This window comes from Drosophila guanche, unplaced genomic scaffold, assembly GCF_900245975.1.
Source record: "Drosophila guanche unplaced genomic scaffold, DGUA_6, whole genome shotgun sequence".
NCBI lineage: Eukaryota > Metazoa > Arthropoda > Insecta > Diptera > Drosophilidae > Drosophila > Drosophila guanche.
Window position 1 is genome coordinate 382,315 of NW_022995756.1, and position 15,920 is coordinate 398,234.

Below are 15,920 nucleotides of genomic sequence, written 5' to 3' on the forward strand. Positions count from 1 at the left end.
CGAAATGCAAAGACACACGGGAAAATACAACAACATACGAGTAGAACAGAACGAGCCCGCTGAGAGAACAAGAACCTGAGCAGTGTTGTCAAACGTGCGAAATCAACAGAGAACGGAGCATGTCCGAGAGCGAAAGAGCGTGAGATGAGAACGGGAGAAATACGGCGTTTTGCATAAAATTGTTAAAAATGTAAAACTAATTTATCGTAAAAACCACATGAGCGAGCGACTGAGACGGTGCTATTCGGAATGCAAAAGATCATTTACAAACTGATGAAATTATCACAAAAAACGGAATCCGTTGCAACTTTTATAACTCTCAAAATTAATTGAAATTTGCCATGCATTAGCCATTCAAATTGTTTATACATTATTTATCAATCGATTTGAGGCATGCTAAATTTGATTAGAAGCCAGAGAGCCACACACACACAGAGCAGCACATTCATACATGCCCATCCACACGACTCATACATACACACACAATGGTGTTTGTTTTGTTTTTGTTTGCGGCTTTTTTTAAATCAACTGCTTTGCGGCCGACTGCTACTTTTTTTGCCATAAGCACGCGGCTTTTTCTGCTTGTTCTTTCCCGCACGCACATACACACACACACATACACAATTACTTCAACATAGATTGTTTAGTATTTTTAATTTGGACTCTCTTTTAAATTGGTTTGTACGGCATGTCGTATTTCGTTCTGTTCTGCTGCTGTTTCATGAATGCATTAGTGCATGAGTGTTATCTCTCTATTTTATTGGATATATATTCTAGACTTTGCATATTCACACACCTTAGCTTATTTTAACAAAATTTACATATTACAAACGCTGCTTTATGTCCCGCTTGTTACACACGATACACGATTGAAATGAATGAAGCGGAGAGAACGATAAACAAAACCACCAAAGGAGAAATGCCAAAAAAGAGCCGTATCAGCTGTTGGGCTAGTGTGGCCGCATATCGAAAGGGGTCGCCAGACCAATCGATAGGAGAGGCAAAAGTGTATTCCAACGACAGTTCCTTGTTCCTCCTTCCGGCACTGTAGTCACAGCAATGAAAATGAAATTCCTGCTTTTTGGGGATGTTTTAAAATTATATTCAATGTATATTTGCGGCATATCGGTATATAATGGTATATTAAATGAATTTTATCCTTCTCTAAAATTACATATTTTAAAGTATATTCCAGAATATAGGATATCGAATCTTCCATTCGCATGTTTTTCAACTGTCCCTTGAGGATTTTCTCTCTTCTCCATTGGATGATGTATCTCTCTCGCAACATGGGGATTTTCATCGGATTTAATTCCATCCCTACTTACGTATTTTCCAGTTGGCAACATAATTAATATGGGCCAGCAACATGCTGCTAAAAGTGAGCAGCACTGTTGCCCAACATGGGCACGGATTGAGCATCAAATGATACCCTTGCGTAAAAGAATATCCTCCAATTGAGGAAATTTGTAAAAATCTCTGGCTTTAATTAATGCAACAACAAAATAATCTGTGTTGGTAATCCATCTCAACGAAATAGTGCTGATTATAGATGCCGAGAATGTATCTAGATCTGTATATGGATCTATACATAGAAAACATATGAAAATGTTAAAAGCATGACAGTCTAAGACAAAGTCATTGTTAAAGTTTGCTGACCTATTTTGTTTTAGCCCTATTTTGCAATCAATCTAATAAGGATTAGTCATAAAAATCATCCAATCTTGTGTAGAATGGAATGATGGTTCGAGTAAAATTAGAGTGTTTAAGCTGAGAGTCCTAACCAGAAGGTAATATTCAACAGAAGATCGAATTCGAGGAAATGATTTAAGATTATACCGTAAATCTTGAAAATGAAAGTTTATATTTCCGAGGCCTGGAGGTTTATTTGATCGATAGTTCCGCAATTTATCGCCAAACCAAATTATAAACAAAACACAATGTCGTTTGTGTGTTTTAATTTTTAAACGATTTCATTTGTATGTAATTTGATCATTTCTTAGTCATTTATAAAGGAAATACATTTTTCTCTTAGAAATAAGGTGTAATCAAATACAATCATATTTGTATGAATGTATCTGTATGTATTGTGCACTTCTGTTTTAAAACGATAATTAAAAGTCTTCAACAATAGAAAATTAAATGTGCAAATCCACTATACGGACAAACATTTCTCATTTCCAAATTTCTTAGCTTTATATACATATGTACACAGTAGTAGTTGCATATAGTAAGAGTAGTTGCCTTAAAAATCCATACCCCTGTCAATTTAACTTCGGACTCAGTTGCCAGTGATGGAATCCCCAATAACTCTGTTACATTTAATGGTGATGGATCGGCAGCCTCTTCTAGCTCCTCAGCTCCCGCCCTGACACTTTTAGGAGTAGCTCCACCAGCTCGCTTTTCTGGAGTTTCCACTCAGGGCGGATGTCCCCCTCAATGCAATCTTTGTATCTCGTCTTATTCCCGAAGCCACACCCGATGATGTCAAACTACATCTAAGCTCTTATCTTCAATCGCCGCCTGATAACTTTATTATAACTAAATTTAATTTTACACATAAGCGTTAGGTTATGTTAGGTTGAGGCGGTTGTCGGGACTTCCCAATCCCGACACACCTAGGCCGGTTTCGGCCCGTTGTGATTCCGCTTGGATCTTTTCCTCTTCTCCTCCCGTTTGTCAGGGTGTCCCATCCAGATGCTCTCACAAAGTTTGCTATCTTCCTGGGGCCTATAGTAGCCATTTCTGAAATTTCGTTAAGAAAAGGTGAGCCCAGATATTTTACCCTCCTTCTACTGAGAGCCGGGCAGGAGCAGAACAGATTTTCTACTGTCTCCTAGTCCTCGTCTCTACGGCTACGACAGAAGTTGTTGTAGGGGGCACCCAGCCTATTCGCATGGTTGCCTATTAGCCAGTGCCCTGTAAGAGAGCGAATGACTACGCTGCACCTATGTCTGCTTAGTTTGCATAGTTCAGCGGTGCGTTTTTTCGAGATGTCTGGCCAAGTTTGTCGGGTGATGCGACAGCCCGTGACCATTTGGCATCTGTTGGTTGTTTGCAGGGTATAGTACTCTTTTATTTTGAGCTTGTGGCTATTGGCATACGTATTTCCTCCTTATAGCCTCGAAGGACTCGTGGCTGTGTACTCTCTGGGAACGCAATAATCAGTTCTATGAGGTACTCCTTCCTTCGAGTTCCTTCGTGTTTAGGTTCCAATTTAACTTCCTGTCTATTACCAACCCAAGGTAACTGGCACTGTCGCTAAAGGTTAACCTACATTTGTTTAGTGTTGGGGGGTTGAGTGGCGGAGTTTTGTAATTGTTAGTGAATAGCACAAGTTCCGTTTTCGAGGCATTAACACCTAATCCCCACGATCTTGTCCATTCTGTCAATCGAGCAAGTTTTGTGGTCATAAGATCACAGAGTGTTTGAGGGAATTTTCCCGTGAACATTAGGACAAAGTCGTCTGCATATGCCACTACTTTGCAACCACCCCCCTCCAAGTCACATAGAATCTTATTGACTGCAATGTTCCATAGGAGGGGAGACAGGACACCTCCTTGTGGGGTGCCTCTGTTTACATACCTTGTCTGAGTGGACGAACCCATTGATGATGTCACCGTCCTGCATGTGAGCAATTGATCGATGAGCATCACCAAGTGGCAGTCCACCCCCAGGTCAGTCATGGCCGCCGTAATGGCTCCTGGCTCGACGTTGTTGAAGGCTCCCTCAATATCGAGGAAGGCCGCCGGGAGTATTCCTTAAGGTGTAGGGCTTTCTCTATACCTGAAATCACTTCATGTAGGGCCGTTTCCGTGGATTTACCTTTCCGGTATGCGTGTTGTCAGTTTGACAGCATCTGAGGGTTGATGATTGTCCTTAGATGTAGACCGAATATTCTTTCAAATGTTTTTAGGAGAAAGGAGGTCAGACTAATCGGTCTGAAGTCCTTTGTCGTCGTGTAGGAGGCTTTTCCCGCTTTCGGGATGAAGACAATTTCTGCCTTGAGCCATGCTTTAGGAATCTTTCCTACCTTTAGGATCTTTTTGAAGATACGTTGTAGTCAGTGGATAGGTTGGTCCCCAGCTCTCTGAAGTTGAGCTGGGATCACCTTGTCTGGACCTGGCGATTTGACCGGTTTGAATCTGTTCACCGCCAAGCAAATATTCGGTTTTGTGAGTAGATGCGCCATCGAGGTGGCTGGGCCTTCACCCTGGGAAGTGGGTATCGAGTAGGATGTGTAGGGACTCCTTTCTGGAGTTGGTCCATGCACCACCTGTACTCTTGATGTATCCCACAGAGGTATTTGTTTTCGAAAGGATCTTGCGCAGCCTTGCGGCTTCTGCCGTCTCATCGATTTCGGTACAGAATTTTTGCCAGGAGGCTCTTTTCGCTCTCCTAGTTTATTTTTATACCCGGTACTCAAAGGGGTAAATAGGGTGTAGTGTATTTGTGCGAATAACTGTTGTATGTAACGCACAGAAGGAAGCGTTTCCGACCCCATAAAATATATATATTCTTGATCAGCATCACGAGCATCAAAAAGCCGAGTCGATTGAGCCATGTCTGTCTGTCCGTCTGTCCGTCCGTCCGTCCGTCTGTCCGTCTTGTTTGTCGGCTAGTTCTCAGAGACTATAAGAGCTAGAGCCACTAAATTTTGCATCCAGACTGCTATATGCTCACACTGAAACCAGTGTATTTAAAAAATGAGCCACGCCCCCTTCCGCCCCCGCAAAAGGGCGAAAACCTCTACAGTTTTGAAGATAAAAGAAAACTAAAAAATCCATTCCGTAGGAAATGGCCATATCTATCAGATCACCAAATTGGGATCCGATCGGATCATTATTATAGCCACAATGGAGAAATTAGTTTCCAGTGGCTAAACCCACCCTGTCCCGCAGCTTTTCTTGTTCTTTTGCTTTTTACATTCTCTCATTCACACTCTGCTTCTGCTTCACTCGGCCCCTGCCTCTGCCGCTGCCTCTTCCGACTTTTAACCCACCCCGTCCCGCAGCTTATATTGGTTTTTTTTGTGTGCGTTCGCTGCCTCTGCCTCTGCCGCGAGTCTGCAGTATGTGGGTCTAGGGAAGGGCGGCGAGCGTGTTGGTGTGAGAAGTGTTGTAGATGTAGATGACAGATGAAGAAAAAATTTAAAATTTGACAAAACACCGCTGAGGTGCAGCGACCAATGACCAGTTTTGGTGGCTGTTTACGCCAAATTAGCGCAAAGGGCTTATGGCCGGGAGCAATTAGTATTTTGTATAAGTAAAATGAATTTTTAGCATTAAGCTATTGAATTGTTGCATTTACGACATACTGACAGAAGCTTGTTGCTATAGAACATACATGTGATATGTGAATACGATAGAGAAAGAGGAAGAACATGCATTTAATTGGTGAATATCGAAATTGAAAAGAAGAAGAGATTAAATTGATTTGAATTCCGACTCGGTCGAACCAGCAGCACTTGGCTTTTTATTTCGAGATTTTGATTCCGAACTGGTTGCGAGGAGTTGCGGAAACAGTGGCCAAAAGCTAATTATTAAAAGTTAAAATCAAGACTCGGTGTGAAAAGAGTGACCATCAAAGTTGCGTATAAGAAATTTTCATAGATGGCGCCACTTTCGAAAAATCTGCTGTGAAACCTAGCGGTCATTATTGCACAGAATGTGCAGGGAAAAAGTACCAATTTGATTGCTGTTTTAAATATCTCATAAATTGGAAAATACGATTAACTGATCCAATTTTTTTGTTGCATTTTATTTAGTAGGCTAGAACGATATCTAGTGGTTGGCGATGTCTTCTACATTTAGATGTAGTCCTGAGTGCCGGGTATAAAAGTCTCACACGTCCCTTCGCGTTCCCTCTCGGTTTGATGGGGGGACACGCAGCCTTGAAGGCTTTGTTACATGCTCCGTGAATCTATTTACAAGACTGTTAAGGTCGTCTTGTGTATCAGGGCATGTTGGTGCTGTTGGGGGAAGAAGTACTTCCAGGGCTTTAGAGTATATCTCCCAGTTGGCTTTCCTGGGGTTGATATAACTATTAGCTATTGGGCATTCGAGAGATATTATCGTCTCTATGTACCTATGTTCATAGAAGGAGTGCTCTTCTAGGACTCTCCAGCCCTTAATTAAGCCTAGTATGCTATGGGACACTAGGGTAAGGTCTATGACCTCCTGTCGGTTCTTTATAATAAAGATGGGGTCATTTCCCTGATTACAGAGAACCAGATTCGAGTTTAGAATGAAGCTGAAAAGTGACTCACCCCTTACATATATGTCCGAGCTTCCCCATTGGGTATGGTGGGCGTTGTCATCGCCTCCTATCAGTAGGCCTGTGTTTGGCCTCTCGCTTCGCTGACTATCTTGCGGACGAGGTTGCTGGGAGGGTCACTTTGGTCGTGGCTGCTGTGCTGTCGCCATCGCTAAAATTGTGGAGCTGAAAGATGTTCATGTGCTTTCTAGCTAAAATGCAGGTGCGAATTGTACCTTTCTTTGGTGCTACAATCAGCTTGTAGTCCTTCGTCGCTAATCCACAGACCTTGTCTCCAACCACCCAAGGCTAATGGATTAGGACTACGTCGCCTCCGCTCGATTCCAGTAGTAGTAAGAGGGCAGCAGTTGCTGCTTTACAGTGGTGGAGATTTATCTAAAGGAGCATCAGAGAGATCCTGTATTGTCGGCGTCCGACTCGCCGGAGCTTTCGTTTCGGCACATTGCCTCGAACTCCAGCATCAGCTCCGACTCTAGGGAGTCACCTTCGTGGGCCAACTCCAGCTCGTTGGACTTCGATCTCCGAGCCAACATCCTGCTTGACTGGGTTGTTGACAGGACGCGCCCCGGCCGCTGCATCCGACTTATACACCTTTATGGTGACGGAGCTGAACCCTGAACCCTGAATCGGGGCCAGCGACTCCTTGTTTATCACGACCACGGCTTCGTTTGTGGGGCCCTGCTGTTGGAAAGTTTGGGTTGCATCGCTGCAACATTTGCAGGATGCGTTCTGGCTCTTTTATGGAGGCCGGCACCCAGAGCGTTCGTCTTCGCAGGCTATGATTTTGGTATTGCCTGGAACCATCCCATGTCTTTGAAGACTGGAGGTGGGCCGGGGTCCTTGTCCAGGAGCTCGAAGCAGCGGTCGGCCAATGCCGCTTCCACCTACTTCCACCGGTTCCTCGGGATTCTTCCATCCGCGCCATCCACGCCTATCAGCGTCCTCTCCTTGGCAATATGCGGGAAGGACACATTTGGCAATATCCTGGATCGCTTTGCAGCTTTTGGGTTGCTGGGGCGGTCTGTGAGGTTCCAGATTAAAGTTCGGAAGCACTTCCGAGGCCCACTTTACCTTCTTTAGCCAGTCCTCTGAAGGACTTGCTTCCGAGCTCACGTACTTCCGACGGAGTATGTGCCCTGAAGTCCTCTTTTCGGCGTATGTGAACCGTTTAGCTTCGGCCCTGGTCGATGGCCCAGCCTCCCCCTCTACTTTGCCAGAAGAACGGGCAGCCACAATGTTGCTTAGCTGCCTTTCCAAGGCGTCAGTATTGGGTGGTGCTGTGCCACCCACCCCAGAATTGGAGTGGGGCCCCAACGGGCTCGCAACCTCGCTGTCCACCGGACAGGGTTTTCCTGCTATCGAGCGGGTTAGGCCAGGCCTTTGGGCCGCTGCCTTTCAATGTTTGGGATTGCTCCCTTCAGACGTTTGGGGAGTGTCTTTCTCATTTGTTTTTTTTTCGTTTTTTTCTTTAATATTATTACTTTTATACATCTTGATCCCACGAGATGCAGAGAAGAGGAATGGTCAGCCCGGGAGGAGTTCCACGTTTCCCAGGTAAGGCATCATTAGAACAGGGGGCTGCCATTTCCCTGAGCTCTCCGTTCACGACTGGGCTAGTTTTTATACCGGGCCCCCAGCCAGACTGACTCTCGGCACGGGTCGAATGACACCTTAGTCCGGCCCGGTTTTTGAGGATAGGTTTTGTGTGGGGAGGGAAAGTGTGTGAGCTACTTATACGAGGCGGCACCACAAGCGCATCGTCAGTGTTGCTACTTCGCGAACAACCGCTGGCTGTCCGGGCTGTTTATTTCGGTACTCTCCCTCAGAGACAACTGTGCTGAGATTCTTTGGGATGCCCGCTTATTCACAGCTGACCTACCTACCAAGGTAGGTCGTTCGCTATTCGCAAGCTAACACGCTCGTTGGATTCATTAGAGTACACATAAGCGTAATATCTCATCTCGAGTTACTGTCCCTAAGATTTAAAAAAACTGAGGAACCATTTCTCCGTCCAATATCAGAACGTAAGCAGGCTTTTAGGTAAATTGTCTACAATTCATACGGACAGTGCCTCTTTTGAATTCGACCCTATAGCGATAACTGAAACCTGGCTTAACTCCTCTGTCTCCGATCACGAAATTTTCGTCCACAAGTTCACCACTTATAGAATGGATCGTCCATCATTCTCTGGTGGGGTTCTTTTTGCAGTGAAAACGGCATTTGCGTCCAAGCTGTTTCTATTTAACAACATCCATTTTATCGAATTCGTTGCAGTCAGAATCCGTATTGGAATATGCCGTATATGTATATCTCTCCCAGATCTGATGCCGTTGTTTATTTGAACCACCTCTCAGCCATTCGATCTTTAGTTTTTGCTTTAGGCTGTGCTGATCAGATAGTAGTCATGGGTGACTTCAACATCCCATCTCTATCTTGGCAACAGGATGAATCCAACATTTTACTACCTGGAAGTCAACATGATTGCGTTGAGGGGGTAACTAACGTCTCGCTTGCCCAAATTAACTCTGTCAGATCCGCATCATCCTACTTTGTCTATACTTTTCGAGATCTCCATTCATAACACCATTTTACCTTCAAAAAGTCGTATAGTGTTTTCGCAAATCTAATTTTATCGATCTTTGTCTACATCATTAGCAAGTTGATTGGTTATTTTTTCGTCAGTCCTCATCACATATAGAGCCTACTGTCAATTTGTTTTACGAAACATTATACTCTGCCCTCGATACCTACGTCCCTGAAGTCAACGTATTTGTTTCCTCTAAGCTCCGTGGTTTTTCAAGTATCTGTCTAAGTACTAGATATCTTTTTCTTTGTCTGTCTTTGCTCAATATTTTTCGGTTCGCTCTCAATTTCTTACGGTCAATAATAAATGTTGTAACCTATATCATTCCCAATGTGCCACAAATTTCCGTAATTATCCCAAAAAGTTATTTTCGTTCGTCAACTCAAAACGCAAGTCTAATGCGTTCCCTTCTTCCCTTCAGTTACAGTCTAAAACAGAAACTTCAGATCAAGGAATTGCAAAATTCATTTGCCACCTTCTTCCAATTGACGTACTCTTCGGATAATTATGACTCCTTCACCCCTTATCAATACCAACTACTTCATGTTAATAACGCGTTTCTTCCCTTCCTTGAAGAAAGTACATAAATTGACATCTGTTTCTCTGCGGGTCCAGATAAAGTTCCGAGCTGTTTTTAAAAATATTTAATTTAACCCTGGAGCGTTCTTGCCTCCCCATGATCTTGAATGAAACCTACCTTATTCCTCTTCACAAGAAAGGGTCCAGATCTAATATCGAAAACTATCTTGGTATAGCTAAACTATCTGCAATTCCGAAGTTGCTCGAGCCCCTTGTTACTTGCTATATCCCCGTCTCAACATGGTTTTTTAGATATCGATCAACATTTTACAATTCTCGTCTCTAATTAACCGACTGACGTCATTTTTACAGACTTCAGCAAAGCTTTTGACTCTGTTAATCATACTTTGCTGATCCATAAACTCTCTTTATTAGGTTTTCCCACAAACCTTATAAATTGGATATCATCGTACCTATCAATATAATAACAATGTCATGTCGAAAATGTTGTGAAAGTAACCTCTGGAGTTCCTTTTCAATTAGTGTGTGAACGACCTGCCCCAAGTTATTTTGCACTCAGTGTAATGTGTGCTGATGACATTAAAATGTGTTTTTATACCCGGTACTCGAAGAGTAAATAGGGTATATTGTATTTGTGCACAAAGTGGATGTATGTAATGAAGGTAATGAAGGAAACGTTTCCGACCCCACAAAGTATATATACTCTTGATCAGCATCAATAGCCGAGTCGATATAGCCATGTCTGTCTGTCCGTCCGTCCGTCCCTTTGTCCGTCTGTCCGTCCGTCTTGTTGAGCGCCTGGATCTCAGAGCTAGAGCCACCAAATTTTGCAACCAGACTACTGTATGCTCACACTGTTACAAGTGTATTTCAAAAATGAGTACCGGGTATAAAAGTTGTGACGCGTAAGAAGCGTCTCACACGTCCCTTTCGTTCCTTTTCCGACTGGTACTTGTATAGTGTTGGTCAAAAGAGGGCGACGATCCGTATACAACAAAAACACTGTACGCCTCGTTGGTTCGCCCGATATTGGAGTATTGTTCTTGTGTGTGGAGTCCACAATACAAGGAGCAACAAATTATTATTGAATCCGTTCAAAAACCAATTTTTAATATTCGCCCTTTGAAACTATCCATACCTATCTAGGCTAAAACTGCTGGACCAACCCTCTTTACACTATCGCAGAATTTGCAATGGGGTGGTATTCATGCATAAGCTCATTCTCGGGATTGTGGACTCCCAAACGAATTTGGGTTGAATCGATTTTTCGGTTCATTACAGACCAACCCTTACTTTCCGCCCCATTCGATTATCCATACATATGTAGATCAAATTACTCCCAGCATGAACCTTTTCGGGTGTTATGCAATAATTATAATTACTTGTACCATTTAATATCCCCCGAATTATCCCTTGAAAAAATTGTTTTTAACATTTATCATTACCTTAGTTTAGAAAATGCGACTTGGGGCCTGGGAAGAACTCAGCCCTGGGATGACTGGCTAGCCAGCCTTGCCCCAACACCAAAACAGGTTCGTAACACATTGCCAGTTCTTGCGGTGGCATCATACGGGCAGACGCCCTCGGCACCATTGTTGTTGTATCCACTTCGCACTCTATTACAAACCCCCCATAATTTTTGCACTGCCGAAACACCATTGTTACATTGACCTTATCTTACCTTGTCTATGATTTTCGGTTGCCTTTGCTGCACTCCACTTTCGACGCTTAGTCAGTAATGAGATTTGTTATTGAATAACTATCCAAATAGACCAAATATGGGCAAAAAGCACTCAAATCCGATGCGAGCAAAACGCAAGTAGAGCTCTACTATAATGTGTTGGATCCGTGAAAGAGGTGCGCATTATTGTTCACGTATTATATTATTAACTATATACAATTATGCTAAAAATGCAACATTATACAATGCATAGGCGATCGATAGGCAGGGAGTTTCAGCAGTGTGACAAAAAAAGGAAAACAAAAACATTTCGCTGTCCACTTTTTTGCGCCCTTTTTTTCCGGTTGCGATGCTACCTCGCAAACTGGCCACCTCGGTATCCTCCACCTCGAGGAAATATTGCTTACTTTTGGTAATGTCGCAAATGGAAGAAGAATACGGAAGCTAATCGAGTCTTTGTTCAGGATCGTCGCCTCAGAAGGCTCGATAATTATATTGGCCAGCACACTGATGTACACTTCCAGGGGCTTCACATTGCTGTAATCGGCATAGGGCAAGGTGTTGGATATCTTTGAAGTTCCCGGATTGATTCCCTCCAGCAGGATCATGAAGCCCTTGATGCCGACGTCTCGAATTTCTCGAGAGCGACGGGCACCGAATGGAACGGGCTTCACGAGAAGGTTGGGTGTCGCATAGCGGGCGGCTTGTTGCTGTCGGGAATCCTGCGAGATATGTTTTGTAGGTTAGTAATTTGAGGTTAAAGTGCCGGTCCGGTCGGTCATGCCAGTTGGGCCGGGCAGCCAGGGCTAGCAAGCAATTGCAGGTCAACTCACCATTTGTGGCAATCTCTTTCAATCTTCACCTGAAAGGTGAAGTTGATGGATTTTTCTTGGAATATAGGTTTTTCCCGCTTCCCATGCTCTCGCCTGGGTGAGGTAGAAATGTACCTGTCCGTGCTTCCTCTTGATCCAGGCTTGCAGCTTCGGGATGAGGGAATAAGTCCAGCGCCCTTTAGGTGAACTGTCCCACTGGGTCTGCCATCTGATGATACTGTTCCTCCCTGCGGTAGCCTTCAGCTCGGCTCTTGTCGCCTCTCTTCCGACCTGCGCGGCGGTGTGGGTCTCTTGTCTCTCCCTTACCAGCTTCCTGTGTGGGGCTTCCCCAGCGATGACCAGCGCTGCTTCGTCCGACACAGTCAGCAACGAGCACGCGATCCTTTGGGCACACAGCCTGTACTTCGCGTCCACGCCTCGCATGCAGGTCTTCACAGGATCTGCGGCGTCACAACACTCGTCAGGATCGTTGCATGCTTCGGGCCTCTGGTGTTCAGAACATTCCCAAGCATTCGCGAGAGTGCTCCTGCAGTTCCGCTGGCCTTCCTGTGCACATACTCCAAGTGTTCCTTGAAGGAGAGGCGAGTGTCGATGAGCACCCCCAGGTACTTGTGCCACCGACCTGCAACCAAGTTGTTTCGACAGATTTCCGGCTCGATATGAGCACCGCCTCGGTGTTCTGCGCTGCCAGGTCCAATCCAGCGACCGTAAGCCACGACTCCACGGCCGCGTTGGCGAGCTCCACCATTTCGGTGAGGTGCATTCCCTGAGGGAATGAGGGCGGAGACTTGCATGCATTGGAACACAGACTGGTTTCGTACGTCAGCACCCTGTCGCTGAAGTAGCTACATGCTATCCTCTGCAGGTATTCAGGGATGCTAAAACGTTGTAGGGCCTCCAGCGTTCGGTCCACCACGAGACAGTAGGATTTCGACCCTCCTTTCCATCTTAAACCAGCGGAGGGTTCCTCTGCACTGTTTACCACCTTTGAGATGGCGTTGATGCTCTTGACCACCATTTTGTAGGTGCCTCCCCAAGGGTCCTCCTCGGCGGCGTCGAAATGCTTGAGGAAGCATTCTCTCTTGCTGTCCCTGTTGGCGGTCCTCCTTCCGAGCGACTATGTATTCCTCGCAGCAGATAATAGTCGCGGAGTTCCCCTGGCTCGTTGGAGCTGCCTTCTCGGGCGGTGGCAGATTTTGTGGAGCTCGGCGATGTCCTAGCTCCACCAGAAGACTGGGGCGTGGTGCTTCCCAAACGCACTTCACTGGAGCATGCTCAGGTCGCAGGCCGCTTCCACTGCGTTAACCAGCTGGGTCGCCCGCTCGTTGGCTCCGTCCGACTCTAATGCCATGTAGGTCGGGAGTGCGCGTGCAAAGGCCTGTATCCTCAGCGTGACCTGGAGATACGCCTTCCTGTGCTGAGTAGGAGCTGCTCTTCCTCGCTACTGCATGCCAAAAACGCACTCGATGGCCTCGTGGTCGCTAGCGGTGTAGGCGTCGCTGATTCTCTAACTGGAGCTTCTGGCCAACGCGCTGCTGGCGTATGTGAGGTCAATGACCGACCTCATGCCTCCCCTGATGAACGTCTGTTTGGTCGAGCAGCACCATGTCCAAGGTGGCGAAGGCCCCCAGCACCGTGCGTCCTCTAGCGTTAGTTCGGGAGGACCCCCACTCCTGGGCACAGGCATTGAAGTCGCCCCCGACTAAGACGGTCAGCTCGTCCATGATTCGGCTGAAGGTCTCCAGCGGGAGGCTGGGCGCCAGGTAGCAGCTGTAGACCCACGTACTTTGCCTACTTTGCCTTGGACGAACCCATCTGCCGACTTTGTGTCGCAGATCTGGGGCGTCTCCACACCGAAAGTCTGCCCGAGGCTCTGCCCGAGCGATGTATGGCCCAATCGCTGCAGTTGGGAACCCTGTAGGGTTCGCTGAGGATTGCCACCTCCGATCCCTGTTCCCGCACCGTCTGTTGCAGGAGGTCTTGCGCAGCCCTGTCCCCGCTGCATGACTGCTTTGCCCAGAGAAAAGGGCAAGCTGACCACCGCCGTTTGGAACACCGCGTAGCCGCGTCGCAGACTTCGCACTCTGACTCGTCCCTCCTCGATCTCGAACTGGCTCGCTATGGCGGTGCAGATCTCGCGCTCTGTCCCGAGGGAGTCGAGATAGCGGATCTCGCCTTCTTGGCCACTACTCTCCACCCGCTGTCCGGCTTGTCGAGGCTCACATTTTTTCTGGGGACGTTATGCGTCGACGTCGTCGTTGTGGAAACCTGTTCCCCTACCGGCCATTCGACACGACTGGCTAGCTTATCCTTCGATGGATGATCGAGTGCAACTCCTTCATGCGCACGAACGTGCTCTTGTCCATCATCCGGATTACACTTACACTTTTTGGGCGGCGTCGATCTATGCGAGCTCGCCGGGCTTGCGGGGTCCCGAACCCTTTTGGGGGTCTCCCTGGGGTCTACTTCAGAACACTGATCTGCTACTGGCGTTGACTGGGGTGCCGGTGATCGGATGAGCTTATTTCACTTCAAGAATGCGCTAAGTGGCCACGGATTTCCCCTTGGCTTCACGATGGGGGATATACCGCCCCTCCCCGGTCCCCGACTTCCCGTTCACCGGGACACCGCCTGAGCGGGCGATTGGAGAGTGGTCGGATCCGTGACCTTTTCCCACTGCCCCTTGTGCAAACTTGCCAAGCCTAGAAATTTGGAACTTTGCGTCACCTTATCCCCTTCGCGATCTTGCTGTTATTGGCTACCTGACAGCTGCTGGCTGATACGGAGGAGCATCGGCCGATATGTGCAGGCTGGACCATGAAGAAACTACAAGGAGGTTTCGTCGGAAATACTAAGAAATTCGGGCGAGTGAAGAGTTCAAGTGAAAGGGCTCTCGCTGTATGTGTGAGGGCAACGACAATGGAGTGTGCTGATTAATCATTTGAAAGCAATGTGAAAAAACATAATAATTGTTACATAATTTGATTTTAATAGTTTGCTTCATGATAGTAGTCAGTGTTTTGAAAGAATAAACATTTTGAACAAATTTGAAAATAAAATTCGTTTGCAACCTACCTTCCGCGTCGACAAGCAAACGAGCACTGAGCTCGTCACTGAGTCCGTCGGTGTCATTAACGGTTTACCTACAAATATCTCAGGCATGAAACTCTTTGACAATCTTACCTCAATAATAAAGATAAACACAGCTGAACGAATCTATAGAGAAACACAGAACAAAACCAAGGAATCAGTGCTCGTCCCAACCGAGACAGTTAAAATTGCTTTTGCAGGCACCGAGATTCCATCTTCCGTTAAATTTTATGACATATGTATGTTCGCTAAAGGTGTCCATTTATATTCCCGCTATTAGGCAGTTCTATAATTGTGCTTATGACATACAGCCTCAGGTTTTAAGTCACAAAAGCAATGCAAACGAGAAGGGACGTGTGAGACGCTTCTTACGCGTCACAACTTTTATACCCGGTACTCAGTACAACATCTCTACCTTATCGGTTTTTTTGTCAAATTTTACATTTTATGGAAGGGGCGGTGCTCATTTTTTAAATACACTTGAGCGTACAGAAGTCTGGATGCAACGTTTGGTGGCTCTAGCTTTTATAGTCTCTGAGATCCAGGCGCTCAACAAGACGGATAGACAGACATAGACTCGGCTATTGATGCTGAACAGAAATATATATACTTTATGGGGTCGGAAACGTTTCCTTCTGTGCGTTACATACAACCGTTATTCGCACAAATACAATATACCCTATTTACTCTTCGAGTATCGGGAATAATTATATAGAATACGCCCTGAACTCTGATGGATATGGAATAGCCATCTTCTCAGAACGTACATCTTCTCATACAGAAATCTTATCAACTACGATCTATTGGAAAATCATAGAGATGATGCTATTTTCTATTTTCAGTCTATTTTGAAACCTGTTTTCTTAATTCTCAAAGAATGTGTTACATTTATTAAGAACATTCTTAATTCTCAAAG

The 15,920-nt window shown here is 45.7% G+C and overlaps 2 protein-coding genes across 3 annotated transcripts in view; both read right to left on the minus strand.

The window, feature by feature from the left end:
- LOC117590034 (maternal protein pumilio) overlaps nt 1–871 on the minus strand; it is a 223,523-nt gene extending 222,652 nt beyond the window's left edge. Inside the window, exon 1 of one of the 2 annotated variants that reach the window (XM_034282329.1) lies at nt 797–871. The gene's annotated coding sequence lies outside the window, so the exon portion shown is untranslated. The remainder of the gene's footprint in view (nt 1–796) is intronic. The other variant, XM_034282332.1, reaches the window with a different exon arrangement.
- Nucleotides 872–11,433: 10,562 nt separating this feature from the next.
- Nucleotides 11,434–12,092, minus strand: LOC117590174 (nuclear pore membrane glycoprotein 210-like). Its single transcript, XM_034282569.1, has 3 exons — nt 11,915–12,092; nt 11,521–11,803; nt 11,434–11,468 (listed from the first exon to the last, which is right to left on the minus strand). Exons 1-3 carry the CDS (start codon nt 11,915–11,917, stop codon nt 11,434–11,436), a joined length of 321 nt encoding a protein of 106 aa, XP_034138460.1. The 5' UTR covers nt 11,918–12,092.
- Nucleotides 12,093–15,920: the final 3,828 nt, after the last annotated feature.